The 19,852-nt window shown below is 48.8% G+C and overlaps 1 protein-coding gene and 1 long non-coding RNA gene across 4 annotated transcripts in view; one reads left to right on the top strand and one right to left on the bottom strand.

The window, feature by feature from the left end:
- The window catches only part of LOC128143321 (uncharacterized), a 22,364-nt gene extending 12,332 nt beyond the window's left edge, over nt 1-10,032 (bottom strand). Inside the window, exons 1-3 of one of the 2 annotated variants that reach the window (XR_008235722.1) lie at nt 9,968-10,032; nt 6,471-6,750; nt 1,441-1,601 (exon numbers count right to left, since the gene is read on the bottom strand). This is a non-coding gene — a long non-coding RNA (uncharacterized LOC128143321). The remainder of the gene's footprint in view (nt 1-1,440; nt 1,602-6,470; nt 6,751-9,967) is intronic. The other variant, XR_008235723.1, reaches the window with a different exon arrangement.
- Nucleotides 1-17,691, top strand: part of ADA2 (adenosine deaminase 2) — a 20,902-nt gene extending 3,211 nt beyond the window's left edge. For both annotated transcript variants that reach the window (XM_052790419.1, XM_052790420.1), the window contains exons 3-10: nt 1,253-1,478; nt 8,362-8,572; nt 11,664-11,791; nt 12,913-13,003; nt 13,309-13,417; nt 14,382-14,539; nt 15,410-15,612; nt 16,560-17,691. In XM_052790419.1, coding sequence (XP_052646379.1) covers nt 1,253-1,478; nt 8,362-8,572; nt 11,664-11,791; nt 12,913-13,003; nt 13,309-13,417; nt 14,382-14,539; nt 15,410-15,612; nt 16,560-16,668 — 1,235 coding nt within the window. In that variant the 3' untranslated portion in view covers nt 16,669-17,691. The remainder of the gene's footprint in view (nt 1-1,252; nt 1,479-8,361; nt 8,573-11,663; nt 11,792-12,912; nt 13,004-13,308; nt 13,418-14,381; nt 14,540-15,409; nt 15,613-16,559) is intronic.
- The last annotated feature ends 2,161 nt before the right edge of the window (nt 17,692-19,852 follow it).

The following is a 19,852-nucleotide window of genomic DNA, read 5'->3' on the forward strand; positions in this document are numbered from 1 at the left end:
CCAGTCTTAGCAGCCTCAGTCTTGATCAGAGCCCCTGGGAATTACTGTTGTTTCAAGCACTATTGTAATTTCTATTGCTGCTCTCACACAGGGAAAGAGGGTGGCATTGCCAGTGAAAGGAGAGTCAGATCTAGACCCTCTGTGGCATGCCCATTCTGTTGCACTAGCTCTGTTGAAAGCAGCAACCACAGTTGCTCAGCATCTTAACAGTCAGACCCTTTGTAGTGGGATATTATAGACATTATAGTCTATATTAGATTAGTACACTATAGTCTTGAAGTTTGTCTAACATCACATACATACCAGTCTTTTGTCTTGTTCTTGCTACTCATGTTCTCCCTTTACCCCTAAGGGCATCAAAGCTATTTTGACTATGAGGTCTCCCCTAGACTAATAAAATGCATATCTGTAAGACTTTAGCTCTCACATTATCTTCCCTTTACAAAGGTGAATTTTAGTTCAAGCACCAACACCACAAGAAGCCTCTGCAAAAGGAGATATTTTAGCAAAACGAAAGGATGGGCTGAGGAAGGTGAGCATGCAGAGGATGCTTCCTATGCCAGGAAGACTGGCAGTTGCCAACATACTGCACAATAACAAAGCATCCCAGAGGCCCTTTGTGCTGGCCAGCAGCAGATGTACAACGTAAGTGAGCATGCTTTTGATAAGGCATAGAAGTAGATGGTACTTCTGCATCTGAGTGCAATTCCCCGATGTGTCATGATCTGGGATTTTGGTGTATGCCAGAGTTTCAAAGAGATGAAAGAAAAGACACAGACTAGATGCAAAAATTGAGGCTGGGATTCAAACTGCTTAGATACAGAGGATTGCTTCAGGTCTGCCATGTAGCTAGCATGCCTTGTAAACTGCTGCCTACTGTGCGAGTTCCTCTTTAAATCAGTGGGGCCTGAGCCAGCTCACAGCAAAGTCTGTCTAAAAGACCTTTAATAACTCAGAGCATTTTCCATCCCAGCAGAGCAGCAGAGCTCCCTATTGATTTCCCACCCTCCCTCCGCTCCCATGGAGCTGTCACGCTCTGCCTGCCCCACGTTTGATGTGGAGGGGGCCACATCCCCCAGCATGGGGGAGGCAGAGCAGCCGCGCAGCCTCTGCTGGGAGAGGTCACTCACAGCCATCTAGAAGCATTTCCAGATGCCCCTGGATGGGCAAACTCAAACTATTCTCACATCAAACCTCAGTTCCTTCTTCTCAGCTGTCTTGTCTCATTAGGATATACTTTTCCTCCCACCAGGTGCTGTCTTACACCTGCATGACTATGCCATCCTGAGCGTGGACTGGCTAGTATACAATGCCACCTACCTCCCCAACTGCTACATCTGCTTCACCCACATGGGCACCGTTCGGTTTCACTTTTCCAAGCCTCACCCGCCTCACCCAGTGCCAGCCCAGTGCTCCCAGTGGGTTTTGCTGGAGACTTACCGGAAACAGCTGCGCAACGTGACTGAGTTTGATAGCAGGTGAGTGAAGAGGGATTGCAAGCCTGCTGGTACTTCATGATAGCATTGTGTAGCCAGCAAGATCATTCTGGTCCAACTTCCCCATTTGCTGGCTGCTCTGGAAGTGGGGAACTCCATTTAGGGCTGCATACATAGAAAAGGCAAATATAAGAGTTTGAAGGTTGCAGCATTAAGTACACCAGAGTTAGAGACCATCAAAACTGACATTTTCAGTGCACCCTCACTCTGGTCCTTTGCACAGACATGCTGAAGACAGTCATTTAAGTAGATTTATGTGACCTGCCCTCACCTCTCCTCACCACCCAGGCTGGATGTACTCCCAGCATGGGACAGAGCTGCATGGTGAAAGACCTTGCCTCATCCATTGAGGTACCCAGGAACAGGATGAGGAAGTCAGGTAGCTGATGAACAGGCTCTCCCCAACAGTAGAGAAGTCATTTGTAAAGTCATTGTCTTGATTCAGAGCAAGAAGTTGGGCAAACTACTTATGTTAGTTACTGCACTAGCAAAAAACCCCCAAACAACCCAAAAGAAAACCCAACCCAACCTCCCCCTCCAAACACCAACCTTGTTTTCTGAGGACTGTCTTTGAAACCCCACTAGTACCCACTACACTGAAGCATGAGGCACTCATTCCCAACAGGACCCTCAGGCACCAGGAACTGCAACTCACCCTCCGACAAAGGCTTGGGTCTCAGCCTGGGCACTGACTGAGCCAATGAAGCCTACACACAGGTCCTCTGCCTGGCAGCACTCTTCCCTCCTGCCAACAGAGCTTCTCCCCTTACAGGCGACATCTCCTATAGCTGTCCAGGAGCTTCATACCACAGATGGCTCCCCAAGGCATCACTCACCCACTCTGGTGCAGGAGCTCCCCTCCCTGCAGGCAGCTCCTACCTTAACTGCTAGCAGCCTTTTATCAGGACCAGGTGCTAGGTGGCTGCTGAGCAGCCAGGTACCATTTAATCACTTACAGGTGGGTGGGAACAGCCTGGCTCCCCCTCCAGCCGGTGGTGAGAGCCCTGTCTCCCCATCCAGGGGCCATTGATCCCAGGACAAAGCCCTGCCGAAAAGGCCAGGAGGAAGCGAGTAGTTCTGCATGGCGTGTGGGGGGCTGCAGAGAGCACACTAAATAATGTATGAAGCCAGACACTGAGTGATGAGGACAAAGGCAAATATTGAGTAGCAATCCTTTCAGAGGGCAATGCCATCTGCGGTGCTACAGGGGCTGGGGTCCCACAGAAAAAAATAGTATGGGGTGTCATGTAATTAAAGACAGTATTGCCATGCCGACACATGAGGAGAAGGCTGGATTAAGGTGTTGCGGGTGACCCTAATTACAGCATTTCCTAAGAGAAACTTGATGGGGTTTACTGTAGTGCTCTTCAGTGAGGGTGTATGCTCTTAGAGACCTTTTAACTCTTAGGCAGCTGGTATCCCCTCCACATGGAAGCCGTCTGGGCTCTGTGCCCTACAGATCTGGGAAGGAGGTCAGGCTGGGAAGCTGAGGAGCTGCCAGACCTTTGGCGTGGTATTACCTTCCCTCCCCAACAACAGCAAGGGGCAGGGCAGAGGGAGCTGACTCTCCAGGGCACCCACCAGCCCTCTCCTACGGAGGTCCAGAAAGGAAGGAGAAAGTAGTGCCAGACTCAGGACTCTTGACCTTTTTTTATATCCTGAGGCTCAACTGCCCTGACACGTGATGGAGGAAATAAGATCGGGTGAGAAGTCACTTATCTACATCTTCTAAAGAGAAAACTGGTTCCCCATTAGCTCCTTTCCATTTCTACTGGGAATGATGAGGAGGGAAAGATCACAGCACAAGCTCTCTTCAACCCCACCAGGAGACCCATAAATAATGTGCGAGAGATTGGATTTTGAAACAGTTTCACTTCCTTAAAGGCCAAGCAATTGCACTGGGAATTTCAGAACTGTCTCAGGAGCGACCCTTTGGTGTATTTGTTTTCAGCTGTATTTCTGTAGCATGACATCCCTTTCTGGCTGAGGCTAGAGGCCACGGCATCCTATACACCTGGGAGGGTGGAGCTGTGCATTATTTGGCTCCCTATGTTCCTGTGTGGAAATATGACTTCTTTTCAGAGGCAGTGTTATCATATTCCCCTTCTTTTGTATTAGTTGTCTGACAACGTCTAGTAGCCACAAGTCAGAGCAGGACTTCAGAGTGGCAGGCACTGCACGGGGACACAAGACAGATCCCGCTACAAGGGTCTCCCCAAGGGTAGAGGGGAAACCGAGGCAGAAACCAATGAAGTGATTTTCCTCAGCAACGCGTGCCAGAGCCAAGTACAAACTTGGATCTCTCACATCCTGGGTGCTCAAACTTACTCATTTGAGTATGTTGTCCTTCATTTCTTGCCCTTCTGTGCTCATCACCACAAAATTGCAGAGGAGTCATTGCACATAATGTGCAACACACGAACAACAGCCACATTGAGGCGCTTCCCTTCCTATTTTCATCTAATCCCCGGGTACTAGTCTAGGGGTTAGGAATGTTTTTTGGCCGTCTGGAAATAGGTCTCTAGCCAGGAATAGGCCCCAATCTGTTCTGCTTCTCAGTTTCTGGAAACTCTCCCAGTCTCTTGAACATGTGCATCCCAGGCTACCTCTTTCCTGCACTCCTCTTTGCCCTTGAGCACTGACAAGCTGAGAGAAAGCAGATGTCAGAGGAAGGAACGGATGGATAGTTGGGTGGTTTCAAGGAAGTATCAAGGGAATATGGCAGCAGGGAAGGGCTCTCATGCAAGACAGGGTGGATCAGCAAATGTGAAGGGAACAATGGAAGCGTTTCCGAGAGGCTGCACCCCTTTCACCTTACTGCATTCCTGACCAGGAAGGGGTGAGGGAGAGAGGTATCTGCATAGGTACATATGCATACATATACATATGTGTGTGTGTGTTTTGGAAGGAAGTCTTTTTGTTTGTTTGCCTCAAAAGAAGGTTTAATCATTCCTATTCAAAACACAGGTCTTATGGGCCAAGACCCTGGAGTATTCTGTTACTGGTAAGCTTCCAAAGGATGCTATTATGAGAGCCAGGAGACCGCAGGCCAGGAGACACAGAAAGGAAGGGAATTCTGCTTTGAGACTTAAAAGAAAAAATAATCCTCACTTATTTACTTCACAATCAATTATGTTATAGGAGAATGCCATTTTTTCCCTCAAGATGCAACATAATGGCCACCATCTCTAAAGCAAGAGCGTGCCCCTAGATATTTAGGTAAACAGCATTGACATTCCAGATACTTGTAAAATACCACGGCACACCCCCCCGCCAGCAGCCCGAGGATTAAGGCCATGCCCGGCAGTGCAGCTCCGCCGGCCCAGCGGAGCTCTCTATCACCAGGATGAAGTCATCTGTGAGGGAGCTGACACCATGGCCGAAGCTGCAGGAACAACTCCCCTGGGTGCTAACGGCTGCCTGGACCGCCATCACCTTCCCCTCCATGTCCTCTGACTGCCTTATCTCACAGAAAAATAGGGCAGTGTGTGCATTACAAAGAAAAAAAAAGAATAAAAATCCACTACAGAAACAAAGCACTCTGCTCCCTCTAGAAGTCTCCCCTTGGGGAGAAGAAGAGGGGACGAGAGAGAGAGAGAGAAAGCGAATGAACCACATGTGACAGATGTTAGTCACACTATTTAATGCACCACTGGAAGACATTCAGATACTACAGTGAGGAGAGGGCTATAATTACCCATCGAGAACAGAAAAAGAAGCAGGAAAAAGAATCCCTTTAAAAACAAGGCATCAAAACCATTTGCTTCTGCATTATATAACACAAAAAAGCAAAACGGGAAAAAAACAGGAAAAGAGAAAGCAAAACCACAGTTGAAAAATAAATAAACCTTAGCTGGTCGTTTTAGCTGTGCCCCTTTGGGCATATGCATTGCAATAGCATTGTTCAGTGCATATATGACATGACATGGAAGGCTATTTGTAGTCTGCACCTGATCACTGGCAAGGGCCCATTCCAGAAAAGAAGCAAAAAAAGGTATTTATGAAGCTTTGCTTCATCTGCATGAGCTACTGATGGCAAAAGCTCCTGAATCCTTAGGAGATTATCAAGTTATCAAGGATGGATCACTATTACGCAATAAATCTTCAACAGTTATAGGGATCAATAATCAGTCTCAAAGGGAAGGGGATTATAAAAAAAGCACGATTTGATTTATGTGCTTTTAGGAGCAGGGCAGTGTGGGGATTTATTGCTGTTTCTAGCCCAAGAGCACAGGCTAAGTAAACAACCACAAGTTTGTACAGCTAGATTTAAAGGCAGGGAGGGGAGCCCTGTGCGCACTTATTGCTGGAGGAGCTGAGTTCTCACAGGACAGGGGGAGAAAGCAGTGGGAGCCCAGCTAACCGCCCGTCCTTATCTGAAACGAAGCTGCGCGGGGTGGCGAGAACAGGCTTGCACGGTCTTTTGATCCATGGGGAGGTTTTTCCCTCGGTGCTTGCAGGGCTGGTGGGAACAGCCTCGCTCAGCTCTGGGCTTCGGGCAGGTGATCTCCACCGGAGTGCGGCGCTGGCAGGGAGCTGCCCTTCGGCCAGGAGGGGAGCGGAAAAAATCTCTTTTCCCCAGTTCTTCCCACATGAAACCTCCTCTCCCCTCGCCGCTGAGCTGCAGCACACCCTTTCCGCCGGCGGCTGGCCTCCACCACAGCTCCGGCAGCTGGATCAGCGCCTTCAACATGCACCTGGCTCCTGCATTCCTGGTTTCTAGGGTGATGTTGTGGTGTCTCCCGCTGCTGCGTGCTCCCCACTGTCCGCCCAAAATGCTGACCGCCCCTGCCATGGTCCAGCTCGGTCCCTTTGGTTGCATGATTACTGAACAGTAGCTGGTGTTGCCCAGTGTCCTGTGATAATGGCACCAAAGCCCCTATTGTAATGCGCAAGAGGGCAGAGCTGAAGTTGCTGTGGAAACCTTAACTCTGAATTTTCATGACTGTTGAGCATTTAAAATCTCATCCTTACCGTGGTACGAGCATCTCTTTATGTACCGCTTTGCTTCTAAAATTGTTCCCGGCAAAGAAATTAACAGAGCAAAGAAGAAATGAAACTGCAGCCACTGGAAGAGGGTCCTCAGAGAGTGAAACAGCAGGCAAACGCTGGGGGAACAGGCTCCATTTTACAGGCTGGATGGAGGGACTCAAAAGGGATATCCCTGCCTGGATTGTCTTAGTTTATGAGTTTGGACCAGATCACATTTTACATCTGTAGGAGGGAGGTTTTTAATTCCATCCACAGAAGCCTCCTGGAAGAAGATAATAAGAGCACAAATCAAAGCCACACCTCCCATATAACAGAGCAGAGCACTGCAAGAGGATGGGGGCCAAGACATCAAACACAAAACGTTATTAAAGATCAGTAGCTGTTATCGAGGGGTGAAAGAATATACTCAGGTGAAAGATGAAGCATGGTTGAAGGTATTTCTATCTGAACCTGCTTAGCCCCTGACACTAGATAAGCATCAGTCCTGGCCAGACCGGTAAGCCCACCTGCCTGCAAGCAACTGGCTCTGTAGCTTGCTGCAATGGCTTCAGTTTGTCCACTCAGGAATGAAGTTAATGACCCCTGTATTGCCATTTAGACTTTGCCCACCAGCCTGAGAAATTTATTATGAACTCTTCTTCACGTGGCCACCAGCGGAGGGAGGAGAGCTGTTGCCAGAGGCAAGGCTTCGGGCAGGATGAAGGCTATCAGCTTGTCAGAGAGAGGACAGCATTGCAGCATGGACGCTCACCCTGTCCTAAATGCAAGCTGCCACCCACAACCAGATAACCTTGCAATTACTGGCTCCCTTAAACAATGCTTGATAAAACTACCCGCCACCTCTCTGGATTTCTGAAAGAGGTTTATATGCCAGCTGAGTCTATGGGGGAAAGAAATATGTTTCTGTCCCCCTAAGGAAAAGCCAGGACCTGTGATTCTTATCAGTTGTTTCCCAGCAGACAATCTGAAGAAGTTATCAGCAAGGCAGGCAGGATATCAGGTTTGTTCCATGGTGGTGGTGGGGAAGGTTTTCTGATTCACAATCCTTTTCCCCCTGCTTATATTAGATGACATAGTTTGACAATATGAAAGTACCAGGGCAAGTTACAGGCTTAGTAAACAAGTTGATGGTGGCCCCGTACATGGCATCTCCTGGAGACTCAGTCTGCCTTTAGGTGGTGAACAGAGGGCTGGGTGTTGTAACTTTTTACATGCATTGAAGATGTTTGGGAGAATATATTGTCTGCAGGAGTAATGTACTAGCCTACCTTCAGATTAAGGATACCCCTGGGTAGCAGAGTGCAATTCTTATGATATAAAAACATCAAACTTGCTTTTGTAACTCTATTACTCCTCAAGATTTTGCCCTCTAAAAAGGAAGGGGCAGGTTTTGAACACCTAGTCTTACCCTGCTTGTAGCTCAACGTGTAGCATATGATTTTTTACCTGTCAGCTATTAGCTGTACCAGCCATTAGAGGAGTAAATATAGGTGGCAGAAAAATGACCTGAATGCTTCCTAGTTGCACCAGTCATTGTTATGCCTGTTTTATTGCAGTGCCAACAGGCTCTGAGTTAGATCTTGGGCCCCTATTGTGGCAGGAATGGCTTTGCACCTTTTCTTGGTCTTGCCCAAAGAACACGTGCCTCCTTCAGCACAGCCGCTGCCCCGCTGCACCCCAGAGCATGCGGGTGGGAGAGTGTCACATCTGCAAAGCTTGGTCTCTGACAATAAAACTAACACCTATCTTGGAGGAAACCTATTTCCTCCTGTACTGAACACCCAGCTGCCAGCCAGCAGCTTTTTGCCTGCTGAAAGCCAGTTGTCTTGTTTGTTCTTCTAATTCTTCCTCTTCTCTTTACCCTTTTCTACAGCTTGCTGAGAAACTTGACCCTGGTGACAGATGCCCCTGAGCTGGCATACCCTTCTCAGACTTTCATTTGGAAAAGATTTGAAGAAGTCTTTCTCATTGCCTCTGGACTTATCTGCTATGCACCTGTGTTCAAGGCCTATTTCTACCAGGGGCTGCTGGAGCTCTATGAAGATAACGTACAGTATGTTGAGATAAGAGCTCTCCTGCCTCCGGTACGTATTTTTTGGCTTCTCTAGTATTCTTTTAAATCCTTATTTCTCCATAACTTTTCTCAAGCCCTATCTTGAATTTAGTTTTTGGATGTTTGCATACCTGCCCTTCTAAGGATGCTGGAAAACCTTGATCATATTCAAAGGTCTTTGTTGGAGATTTGCATAGGCAAGGGCTTGAAAGCGAGAGATGCTTTGTTCTTCATGGCTAAGGAAGATACCTACTGTGGCAACAGCACAAAACTGCATTGTACAGTCTGACTGGGAGCTGTGGCAAAATCTTGCTGGTTGGGAAGATGTGTCTCAGCTTTGTCTGCACCAGAATCACCTGTTCTGTGGCAGCTCTTCTGGAACAATTTCCCATCTTGAATAGAGACTTATTCTGGAATAGTTACATTATTTTAAATCCACAGCTTATTTCAGAATGATTTCTCTGAACGGGCTAGTAAACCGATTGGCAAAGCACAGTCTTCCACAGCTTGCAGACAACTTAAATTTTGGCTATGTATGTGAAGTATGAACTGCTCCTTTCATTGCCACTAACAGTAAAATCTGTGGCCTTTCTCCCTGCATTTTGCCCGGAGCTGGTCAGATTGTCCTACAATCCCATGCTGCCCCAATGCCTTCCCAAGCACCAGCAGACCCCACCACTGTTCTTCGGCTGTAACGGTTCCCACTTTCCTAGTGGCAATTTCGACACTGCAGATAGACCTTTTCCATACAGTTCTCCAGAGCAGCTCCAAGCGGTGGGAGCTCTGTCAGAGAAGCAGATGCCTTACCAAAACAAATGAACTGGGGCCGCTGCTCCTCACTACACCACCTACCTCCATGTTCTTAACAGTCCCTTGCAACGGGAATGAAGCTGCTGTGCAAGGTCCATCCAGCAGCACCTGAAGGACCAGGTGGTGCTGGTGGCTTGTGCAGGGGAACGCAGGTAGCAGGTTGCTGCTGGCACCACAGAGTCCAGCGGATGGAGCCACCATGCTGATGTCCTGCTGGTGGCCTGACTCCTGAATGTGCCTGCCACCAAATTTCTTAAATCGTTGCCCTTGCGTTCAATGGCTGGTAGGCTCCAGCCAGCTGCAGATGAATGTCTGCACCCCAGCAACCACCGCTGCTCCTGGGAAGGCCTCTGCAGCCACCCCGTCAGCAGACAGGCAGGTGCTGTGACAAATTTGGAGGCTGATCTGGCTTTGTGCATGCCTCCCCCCCAACAGCTGGGGAGTCGGGCTGCTAACCCTACCCTGTTGCGGCTCGGGCTGGCCCCATAGCAAAATAAGGCTCAGCGTCAGCACTGCACGCTGACACTCTGTCGTGCCTGAGATGAGAAGGGTGTATTGAAAAGAAAAAAAAAAAAAAAGGAGGAGGAGAAGACCACAAAGCTTATATGTATCTTACTTTGCTGGTGGTTGGTCATGAGCCAGTTGCTCTGAACTCAGTCACCATCTGTCTTTGGGGTACCTGGAAAGAGAAAATAACAGCAATGTCAAAATTCCTGTCCCGTGAGACAGTGCAAGTGCTGGCATCCCCCCAGGTCACACAGGTTTCCGGGCCAAGAATATCTGTGATGTTACGAGTGCGTGGGCCTGACTGGAAAATACCCTGCATTTACCGGCAGCCCTTAGACATGGTTGTAATGTCTTTTGAAGAGAGGCTTGGCAGGGAAGATGTGCTTCCCATCCAGCCCCTAATGCTGGCTCCAGGCGTGGGAGCCTCCAGAGCCCCCGGGCTTGCTCGCACCCGGCAGCTCGGCGTGCTGCGAGGTACAGGCAGGCAGGCTGCCTGCAGCCCAGGTAGCCCTGCGAGGGCTGCGAGCGCGCTGGGCTGCCAGCCCCGATGGGCAGCGCAGGCAGGGAAGTGCCAGCTAGCCTGGAGCGGGGACGCGAGGGAAGGGAAACGCTTTGCCGTGAAAGTCGAGGTGAGCAGGGTGTGACGGGAATAGCAAGATGCTTGTGTGGCTGGAGATCCTCTACAAGGCTTAGACAACAGTGCTGACGCTCTGCAAAAGCTCGCCTTGCAGGAAAGCCCACCAGAAGCGGCCCCTGAAGTAAAGTAAATGAAAGTCAGGATTTAGTGCAAAACAGCAAACACTGTGGAAAAGCACCCCAAACCCAGCTGTGTTTGCAAATTCAGCTGTGTAAAGTCTCACATTCCCATGGGCTGCAGCAGGGGAATATTTCCTCTGAGCATCTGTGGCCGCCCCACAGCTGCTGGTGCCTGCAAGGGGGGGACACCACAGCGTGACGGGGCGCAGGAGCTTAGCGAGGGGCATCGCTGCGAGGGCCAGCACCGGAGGGGAAGTGAGAAGGTGGAGTGGATCAGGTGAAGGGTGGAGGAGAAGGGTGGAAGAGAAAAGAAAGGTGATAAGGATGAGAACAGAGTGATTTCAGCCACTGTTTGTGAGCGACTCCAGACGGGGCCTTTGTGGGTTAGTATCAATTGGGGCATGGTGGGGTCTACGCCCCTGCTGAAAGCAGGGCAAAAGCCCTGCATATAGCCCTGGCAGTGAGGAACTCGCAAAGTAAGTTGATGAGAGAGAGCATGCCAAAAGGATTATTTTTCCCAGTTTGCAGCCGGAGAACTGGGAAAGCGTGGCAAGACTAAACAACTGACTCAAGGTCATGGAGCAAACCTCTGGCAGACGGGAGCAGAAGCCCAGCCCAGCTGGTAGCTTATGGGGCTCAGCCCTCACATGCCTTGAGGCTGCCTTGGCTGACAGACCGACACCGCAAGGCACGGAGAGTGTGTGTGAGCCGCCAGACAGCTGGACAAAATGCTCCAGCATTTGATACAGACATGAGTAAGAGGTCATGGTCTCCTTTGGGTACTTAAGGGCACTTGCTTGCCATATCTGAACATGGAGAAACTTCTTTCTTGTATCACACAGGAGGGAGGAAAACCACTCCTTGGTTCTTGCCAGCTGGTAAAGGCTTCAAGAAGAAAATGTTCTGCACAGATTTAACTGCTTTTTTCTGCCCTGTTGCCAGGACCGCAGCACATTGCTTCTCCCAAGGCTTTTTTCAGTTCATTTCTCCCACCCCTCAATAAAACACCTCTTCCAACTTCTGCTTGCCATGTGCTTTTCGCCCTGCAGGTGTATGAACTGGATGGCACCCGGCATAACAAATCATGGTCCGTGGCAACCTATCAGGAAGTGACTAGGCAATTTGTGAAGGAGCACCCTGACTTTCTTGGAGCCAAGATTATATTTACAGCACACAGGTAGAGGCTGAGCAGGGCTAAGAGTGCCTGTGCGTGGCTGGCTGTGCTGCTTTGGAGGCGGCAGTGGGGAGGGATCCAGGCCAGGAGAAGCGATGCTGAGGGCTGAGCTGAAGTGCCACAGTTGGTCAGCAATGCCTGCATGCATCATCAGACCTGGGGTGTTGACTCCCGAAGCATTCCCTGGCATGTGTAAAAGGCTGAGGATGAGAAATCATCTATATAAGTCTGCATACGTGCGAAGTGAACAGGGTTAGCTCATGGCGTGCGCTGGGGAGACAAGCGTCTGTGAGCCCTGGGTGTGGGAACGAGCAAGGGAAGGGCTGCCTGCGAGCATGTGTGCCCAAGCCATGCATGCTCTCTTCCTGAGCCTGGACGTACTCCCCCTCTCTGTGGAAACTGAAGCAGTGACAGCAGTGCCCGAGTATGGGCACTCGGTATTGCAAAGGTCCTCATGGGATCCTGCAAATGCTGTTCTCCCGGCAGCCTTTGTATGGTATGTTTGTGCTGCTGTTTGCAGGCAGGCACAAGGCTGTTCTCCAAGTCAGCCAGATGCCATGAAGTCATGTGAGGTGATCCTGAGCAAATATAACAGACCTCTCAGCAGCACTTACTCACTCCGGCTCGGCACAATGCCGTTTCCAGTTCAGAGCTGGCTTGCCTTTGGCCAGCTTGGGTACGGACAGAGTCTGTCTGCAAAATGTGCCGTGATGTCTAAGTCCGATAGGGCTGGAAGAAATCTAAATTTAAAATTCTCTTGAAATGCAGCTACTGCCCCACTTCCCAGCAAAACAGTCAAGAGGAAAAAAGAAATATTTAAGCGTTTCTCTCCATGCTGTTGTGTTCCCTGCTTGGTAGATGGGAAAGCCAGTGAGTCAGACAAGCATGCCTCAACTCAAGTGACAGCAGGGTCTAGCCAGGCATTTCCTGGTCATTCAGGGGTTTCCTTTCATAACATCAATTTTCTACTGCTGTTACTCTGGAGACCTGAAGCTGGTTGTCAGATTCAGGAGCAACTTGCATTTTGGAAATACCCCTGGGGGCCCCGTTTCACAACTCAAACCCAAAGAAGGCAGGCCCATGGGAGTGAGCCTCTGTACTGCTTTCTCTCTCTTGCTCTTTAGGATGCTGAATGTTTCCCAGATTAAAGAAGCCATCGTCACTGCCATGGCACTCAGAGGCCGCTTCCCAGACACCATAGCAGGCTTCGACCTGGTAACTGTATTTCTTCTATGGCTTCACGTTAACCCCTAGAGGTGCAATATAACTACATGTATAATATGGCATATGTTTTATACCAGAGCCAGATCCTCTGCTGCTGTACTGAAATCAGTGTAAATGGGTCACAAATCCTCCAGCTGAGGATTTTGTTAAGGGTAATTGACAAAATCACCTGACAGAATCAGCTCCCTGTCCCACAGCATTGTAATTTCAGTACAGTTGGCACCTCAGTGATACATAGCTGTAAGTCCCACCATCTTCCAGAACATGTTCAAAAATACCTTTCCTCCTTCCCCCAGGTTGGTAATGAGGATGAAGGTCACTCTTTATGGGACCTGAAGGATGCCCTGACCATCCCGTATTCCCTGGGGGTCAACTTGCCATACTTTTTCCATGCTGGGGAGACTGGTAAGCATGAGGACTCAAGGCCTGTTATTACTTGCAGAGGCAAGAGGTGAAGTCTTGCAAAGCACAGACGCAGCAAGCCTGGCTGTATCAAGATGATGTGTATGTGTATACACGTGTATATAATCGGTTTTCCCTATGTTTCTCCTCATATCAGCTTGTTGCTGTAGCATTCCTATATGGCACCTCCCCTACCTGCTCCCTGCTCTTGACTGTAGGCGTCACGTTGCTAAGCATCTTTGCCCCGTGTGTGACATGGAGTCATGCTGCAAGAGTTACTGCTAGTAGCCATTTCCTCCTCAGAGCAGTGCTCACCTCCCATCCACAGCGGCAACAGAATTCCTCAACCATTATTTTACATTTTAAGGTGAAGGAGTGTCTGAGCCAGCCTCAAATCTTAACTGAATACACTCATCAAAGTAACTGATAGTTACCCTTCATTCCTGGGGCAATGTATTATTATTGGCAATATATTATTGAGTCCGTATGGGTGGGATTTATCCTAACCATGCATGACAGTTGTGTCTAACTTGTGTGTTGTGCTTATTGCATGTTGACATCTACAGAGATGTCTACATCTGAACTAGTTACCCCAGGCTCCTTTTATAGACTTGGACAGTAACAAGCACTTCTAAGGCACAATACATCTCATCCTAATGCACAGGCTATTCCCCAGAAATTATTACTTCTCTCCATTGACTATGAATGGAGACCAGCATGATTAGCTTAGCTGTAAGAACTATACTGCGGACATCTAAAGCCAGGTGAGATGAGTGGGTATCTCTATGCTGGGCAATGTCCTGGGCAGATTTGGATCTTTGTTTCACTGAAAATGCAAAGTGGGAACTCAGAGCATGAGCAGCCCTCTCACCTTGCAACTGGGACATTTATTAACAAAATCACCTAGCAGTTTGAGAAGATATATTTCCTCACAGCATTGCAGTGATTCTTACCTGTCTCTGCTCAGACTGGCAGGGCACCTCTGTAGACAATAATGTGCTGGATGCATTGCTACTGAATACCAGTCGGATTGGCCATGGACTTGCCCTCATTAAACACCCAGTAGCCAAAAGTTTGTCTCTGAAGAGGGATGTTCCTGTAGAAGTCTGTCCCATCTCCAACCAGGTATGTTGTTAAAAGCTTAGGTCTTGGGGCTGGAACACTGGAATGGGATTTACCATAGCAGCTAGGAGCCACAGGGAGCTGAGGGACAGCTAGATGTTTTGTTGCACCCAGGCTGGCTCAGTCTCCTCTGCACTACATTACACTGCAGTCTGCTATGTAGGCACACGCTGTGTATGTATAAGGCTTGTAATGCCAGCCAGCTCAAAATCATTTAAATTGCCACCCAGAGGAACCTGGGAAGGCAGTCCTCCCTAGAGGAGATGAGGCCCAGAGCCAGGGAGGTGCCTAAAGAGATATAATGGAAAATACTTCAAAGCCAGGAGGGCCAGAGGCTTAGAAGCTGGGGTAGCAACTGGGAGTCCTTTTGGTTTTGTAGAATTCATAACCAGGGGGAACTCTTTTGCAACACATTAGCGTGATGTGCATTGTCCCCTGGGCACAGCAGAAAGGATGCTCTGGGGTAAAGATGTACCAGTGTGAGCCCTGAGGGAGAGAACCCTGATACCAGCCCCAAATGCCCTCAGCTAAGTGTCACAGCAAATACGTAACCAAAAGACTTTTCCTGAAACGCTCACGGTCAAATTGTTATAAATAAGCAGAAGATATTCACCCCACTGGCCTTGATTTAGATGATTAATTTAAGAAACGAATCTCCTTATATAGTCAGTGCAGACAAGTAGGCTCCTCCTGAAGCAGTTCAGAGCAGAATGCCTAACACACCCTGAACAGCCCTCTAGAGGCTCTTCCTCCTTGATGACTACCTGCTGGCACAGCAACTATAGCAGGTATGCGGTGTGATGGGTGCTGTAATGCAAACACAGCTACAGCAATAACCCAAGGTCATGTTGTCTCCCACCCTTCCCCATCAAGGTCCTGCTCTTGGTAGCTGACTTGCGGAGCCACCCTGCAGCCAGCCTCATGGCTGAAGGGCACCCCATTGTGATCAGCCCTGATGATCCCGCTATCTTTGGGGCAAAGGGCATCTCCTATGACTTCTACGAGGTGTTCATGGCCATCGGAGGGATGAATGCTGACCTGAGGACCTTAAAACAACTTGCACTCAACTCCATAAAGTAAGTTCCTCACCTCTCTTGTCTAGATATAATAATGCTAAGGGGACTATCAGCTTGCTCCCTGGAAACCCACTGTATTTTGGGTTTGGCCCCAGAGTCTCCTCTGCTACATGAACTGGGCTTCTGTTAATCCAAAGTCTCCTCTATGTGTCTCCTCCAAGGGCAGGACACAGGGACCGCAGAAGCCCCTCTGCCCATGCCCTTGAGCGCCTTTCTCTAACTCAGTGTCTCAGTTTATTCCCCCCCTTTTCCATCCTTTGCAAAGTTTCCTCCAGCACCTGGTTCTGCATATGGGGGAGAAATGTTATGATTTTGTATCACTTGTCTATTTCTGCCCAAATTTGACTTGCTCTGGTGTTTGCCATGGCCCACTGGGGAAACACAGGAAAATAATCTACCAGCACGTAGTTTGTGTGTGTTTAACCACTTTTTCTGTTTATCTGGACAGCTATATGTGTCCCAAAATAGTTTGGATACAGTGCCCAGGGTCTTTCTGCACATTCCTAGAATCTCATCTGTTTGCCAAATCCTATGCCAGTCCTCATGCCAATCCCAAGTCCCCGCTTGGCCAGAGAGACAACAAATACTCTTATGTCCTACCGATTTGGACCAAGCCCAGGGGACATCTGAAAGCAACAGCAGCGCTGTCTCTTCTGTACTAGTCACTGAGTGCCGCCCAGTGAATCACCAGCTTTTGCAGACTGAGCTGTTTGTCCTCATGGTGCAGGACTCAGTAGCTGTTGATATGGCCATGATGCTTCTCACCCCAGCGGGAGCCCAGCCAGCAGGAGCTCAAGGCTCTTTACACTGTGTTACTCTGTGTGGTGTAGGCACATCCTGCAAGGGTTAATCTGTTGCTGCTTCCTGCCTTTTTGTTTTGGTCACTGATCTTGAAATAGCTGCCCCCTTGTCTCCCGTCTGATACTGACTTTTTCTCCCTCTCACAGATACAGTGCCATGCTACCAGATGAGAAAGCCAAGGCCGAAGATGTCTGGCAGAAAAAATGGGACCAATTTGTGGCTGACCTCTCTGATAGCTTTCTGAGGGACCTTTAGAGGGGAGGAGACTCATCTCAGAAGGCATTTGGCAAGCCAGAGCAAGCCAGGCTTATTGCTAAGAGGGAGACTGCTTCTTCCATGTGACCTGAGCAGATGAGAGAACCTCAAGTCTCACCTGGCAATGGGCAATTCTGGTAAGCTAGTCTTAATGCTAAGAATGAGCTGCACTACCCCGTGAAAGGCATGGGCTGGAGGTAAAAGGGAACAGTGAGCATTTATAGCAACAACAAAAGAACACCCCACTCAAAATAGTCAAAACAATTAAAAATTGCCAGTGACCAAATCCTGACATCCTTATTCAGGAAAAACATGCTTTCTAATTAGAGTTAGCGGGAGATTGCCAACATGAGGATCTCTGAATTTCGCCTTATCATTACAAAATGCAGACCTTGTCCGGAAACAGCTAAGACAAACATCCAGCCATTTGGGCCACTGACCTTCAGGAGAGCAAGGACTGAAAATGACTCTTGTTATGTTTAACCCTGGGCCTGCTGCCAAAATAGCACTGCTAGGTCGAAGAACCAGTCATAGGTCTGATGTCTGCTATTTCAGGACCTACCATGGCTGGAAACAAGCTGATGGAACTTGCTCCCAGAACATTTAAGCCTGGTTGCACAGTGATCATAAAGCCAAAAAATAGGTGCCTCAGTTGCCAAGTTTTTTTTTACTCCAAAATCTTTTCCTATCCTCTGGTCACAAGGAAGCCAAAACACTTTTCAGCTGAGAAAGAACAACCTGGCTTCCCAGATCCAGCTTAATTAAAACTCTCCCCCTGCACTGGGACATGTTAGCACATGCATTTATAGGAAACACCTTTTAATTTCAGGGGGTTCCACCACCAGCCTTTGTCACCTAACTCAGAATGCAAATGTGGCCTTATTCAGCCTGTCAGAGAGATTTTCACCTCGGTGGAGAACTACTCTAACACTGTGGATATCCATAGTGTGCACTTGGACCTTTGTAGTTTCCAGCTCTTTGGCAAAAAAGTATTGCAGCGACTACACAATAAATAGCGTCTGGACAAGCAGATTCCCTTTTTTAACATCATCAAAAAATCAGGAGAAGAATTAGTCGCAGGGAGATTAAAAAAAAGAAGTCTTAATCAGGATGCTAAGTAAATTCAGCAAAATCCTTCGGCGCGCATACCCCAAGGACGCGGCCAGGATCAACCAGCATCTCTCCCTGACTTCAGTACAATTATGCTGGTTTGCATCAGCCAAGGGAGAATTTACAAAGGTTCCTGCTGAAAGACATCTCCCTCCTCTGAGCTGCAGGCTTGCAAGGACTGTTTTTTCCTGATCTGACCAGCTTGGGCAAATTGGCTGTCTTTACGTTTTCTGCTAATTGTCTCAAGCTGCCTGGCTGTAGTGTTTATTTCCACTGACCTTGGTTAAAACACCTTAGCAGGAGGCAAATATACTTACTACAGAGGTGGATCAAGCTGCGCAGCCCGTGCATCCCAGGTTAAATTGCCCACATTTCACAGGCTGCAAGTTCATCTCTAGTTATCGCAGGGAAAAAAATACAAACCCCACAACCAAAACCAAATAAAACCACAACAAACCAAAGGTGTTGACATTGCAGAAGCCAGCAATGTAAACCACAGAAAGCAAAAAGCGAGAACCCAGTCACACACCTCATTAACCAAGGGGGTTGAGTCCCCCACATCCTAGCCCTTTTCAGCCACAGCTGCCTCCACTCCAGCTCTCTCTGCCCGCACACCCCACACCTTCCCCTGAAGCACCGGCAGCTGATCTTTGCAGGCTGGCCTTTCCTGGGCCTTGATGCAGGTTCGGTCCTGGGATGAGCTTTATACTGGAGGAGGAGCCAGAGTAGAGGCACCTTTCTTCCTCCTCCATGAATGTTGCATACAGAGCTCGGTCTAAAGTCCCCAGGGTAGGCATTGGTCAGATTATAAATGCTGACTTGGGAAATGCCGTATTTGTAACGCTGCTGAGGGAAACTGCTGTAAACAGGTAGAATGGCTGCTAACCACTCACCAAAAGCCCAGTCCCTGTGAGCCCCCTGATCTTTCAGCTTTGCTATATGTGGATGGAGGAAGATCTTTTATTTGCCATGAGTTGATTCTCCCTTAAGTGAGACTCTTTGCTGCCAAGGTGAAGCTAATCATTACAGAACCAGTGTGGGAGGAGCTGAGTTCCTCAGTACAAGTTGACCCATGTCCCTTCCTTTTCTGCTGCAGTGGAAAGGTTTCAGCTCTTCCTGCACATGGTCTCTTGAGGGCTTGACCCACTGATGGTCTTTCAGTTAGCTGTAGTCCTCCGTCCTCATTACCCACATCATCAGCAGGGCTAGACCTTCTGTTTGCCAAATGCTTGCTGGGACCAGTTTACCTGTTGTGTCCAGCTTGTTCCTGCCTTCCTAGGAAAAGCCTGTTGTGCGCTCAGCCATTTACCGACTTTGCATCAGGAACTGTAACGTGGTGTGGCCCAGTGTCTGGAGCCACCAGTGAGTGATGCTGCTTGGGATTACAGCACAGAAATCACTGGGGGTTTAAAACTGTACAGGTCTGAGGTGATCTTCAGATGAAGCCCTCAGAAAGGTGGGACTTGACCCTACAGGGCTCTGTTTGCATTTGTGACTAGCCTAGTGACTCCACTTCTGCTGAAGGTATCCATCTTAGGGTTGGTCAGATCGCCGAAACTCTCTCATCCTGATCACATGTGTTTAAATATGAACCTGAACTGCATGGAAGTGCCTCACTCCAGCGGTGTAGCCTTCTTTGGGTCCCTCCTTGAACAGGGCATTGCCATGTGTGGTGACTGCGGCTTCCCAAGAGTCCTCTAGCAATAGATGGGCTTTAACCATTTTTAGGGCCTTAGAGGGTCAGATGGGAGGAGGGCCAGCCGGCTTTACTGCTGGGGATCAATTCTTCCTTAGAGCGTGCCTTAGTTCGGAGAAAGGTGCAAACTGAGAAACTCAGCCTGCATCCCCACCTCCCTAACTGTAGGTGGGCAAAAAAGGAGGGATTCAGGTTGGACCACAGCAGTTAAGAAAGATCAATCCATTCAGATATCCCCAAGGCTTTGGGTAACTTTGGCTATGGGCCTTCATTGAAACTCAGCTCTAAGCATTCACAGTAACATTTCAAGGATTTTGTTGCCAGTCCATTCCCTTGCCCTCAGTACCTTGGCTCCCTGCTCACATTTGTTGTGCAAAT

Source organism: Harpia harpyja, chromosome 6 (genome assembly GCF_026419915.1).
Source record: "Harpia harpyja isolate bHarHar1 chromosome 6, bHarHar1 primary haplotype, whole genome shotgun sequence".
In the NCBI taxonomy this organism is placed as follows: domain Eukaryota; kingdom Metazoa; phylum Chordata; class Aves; order Accipitriformes; family Accipitridae; genus Harpia; species Harpia harpyja.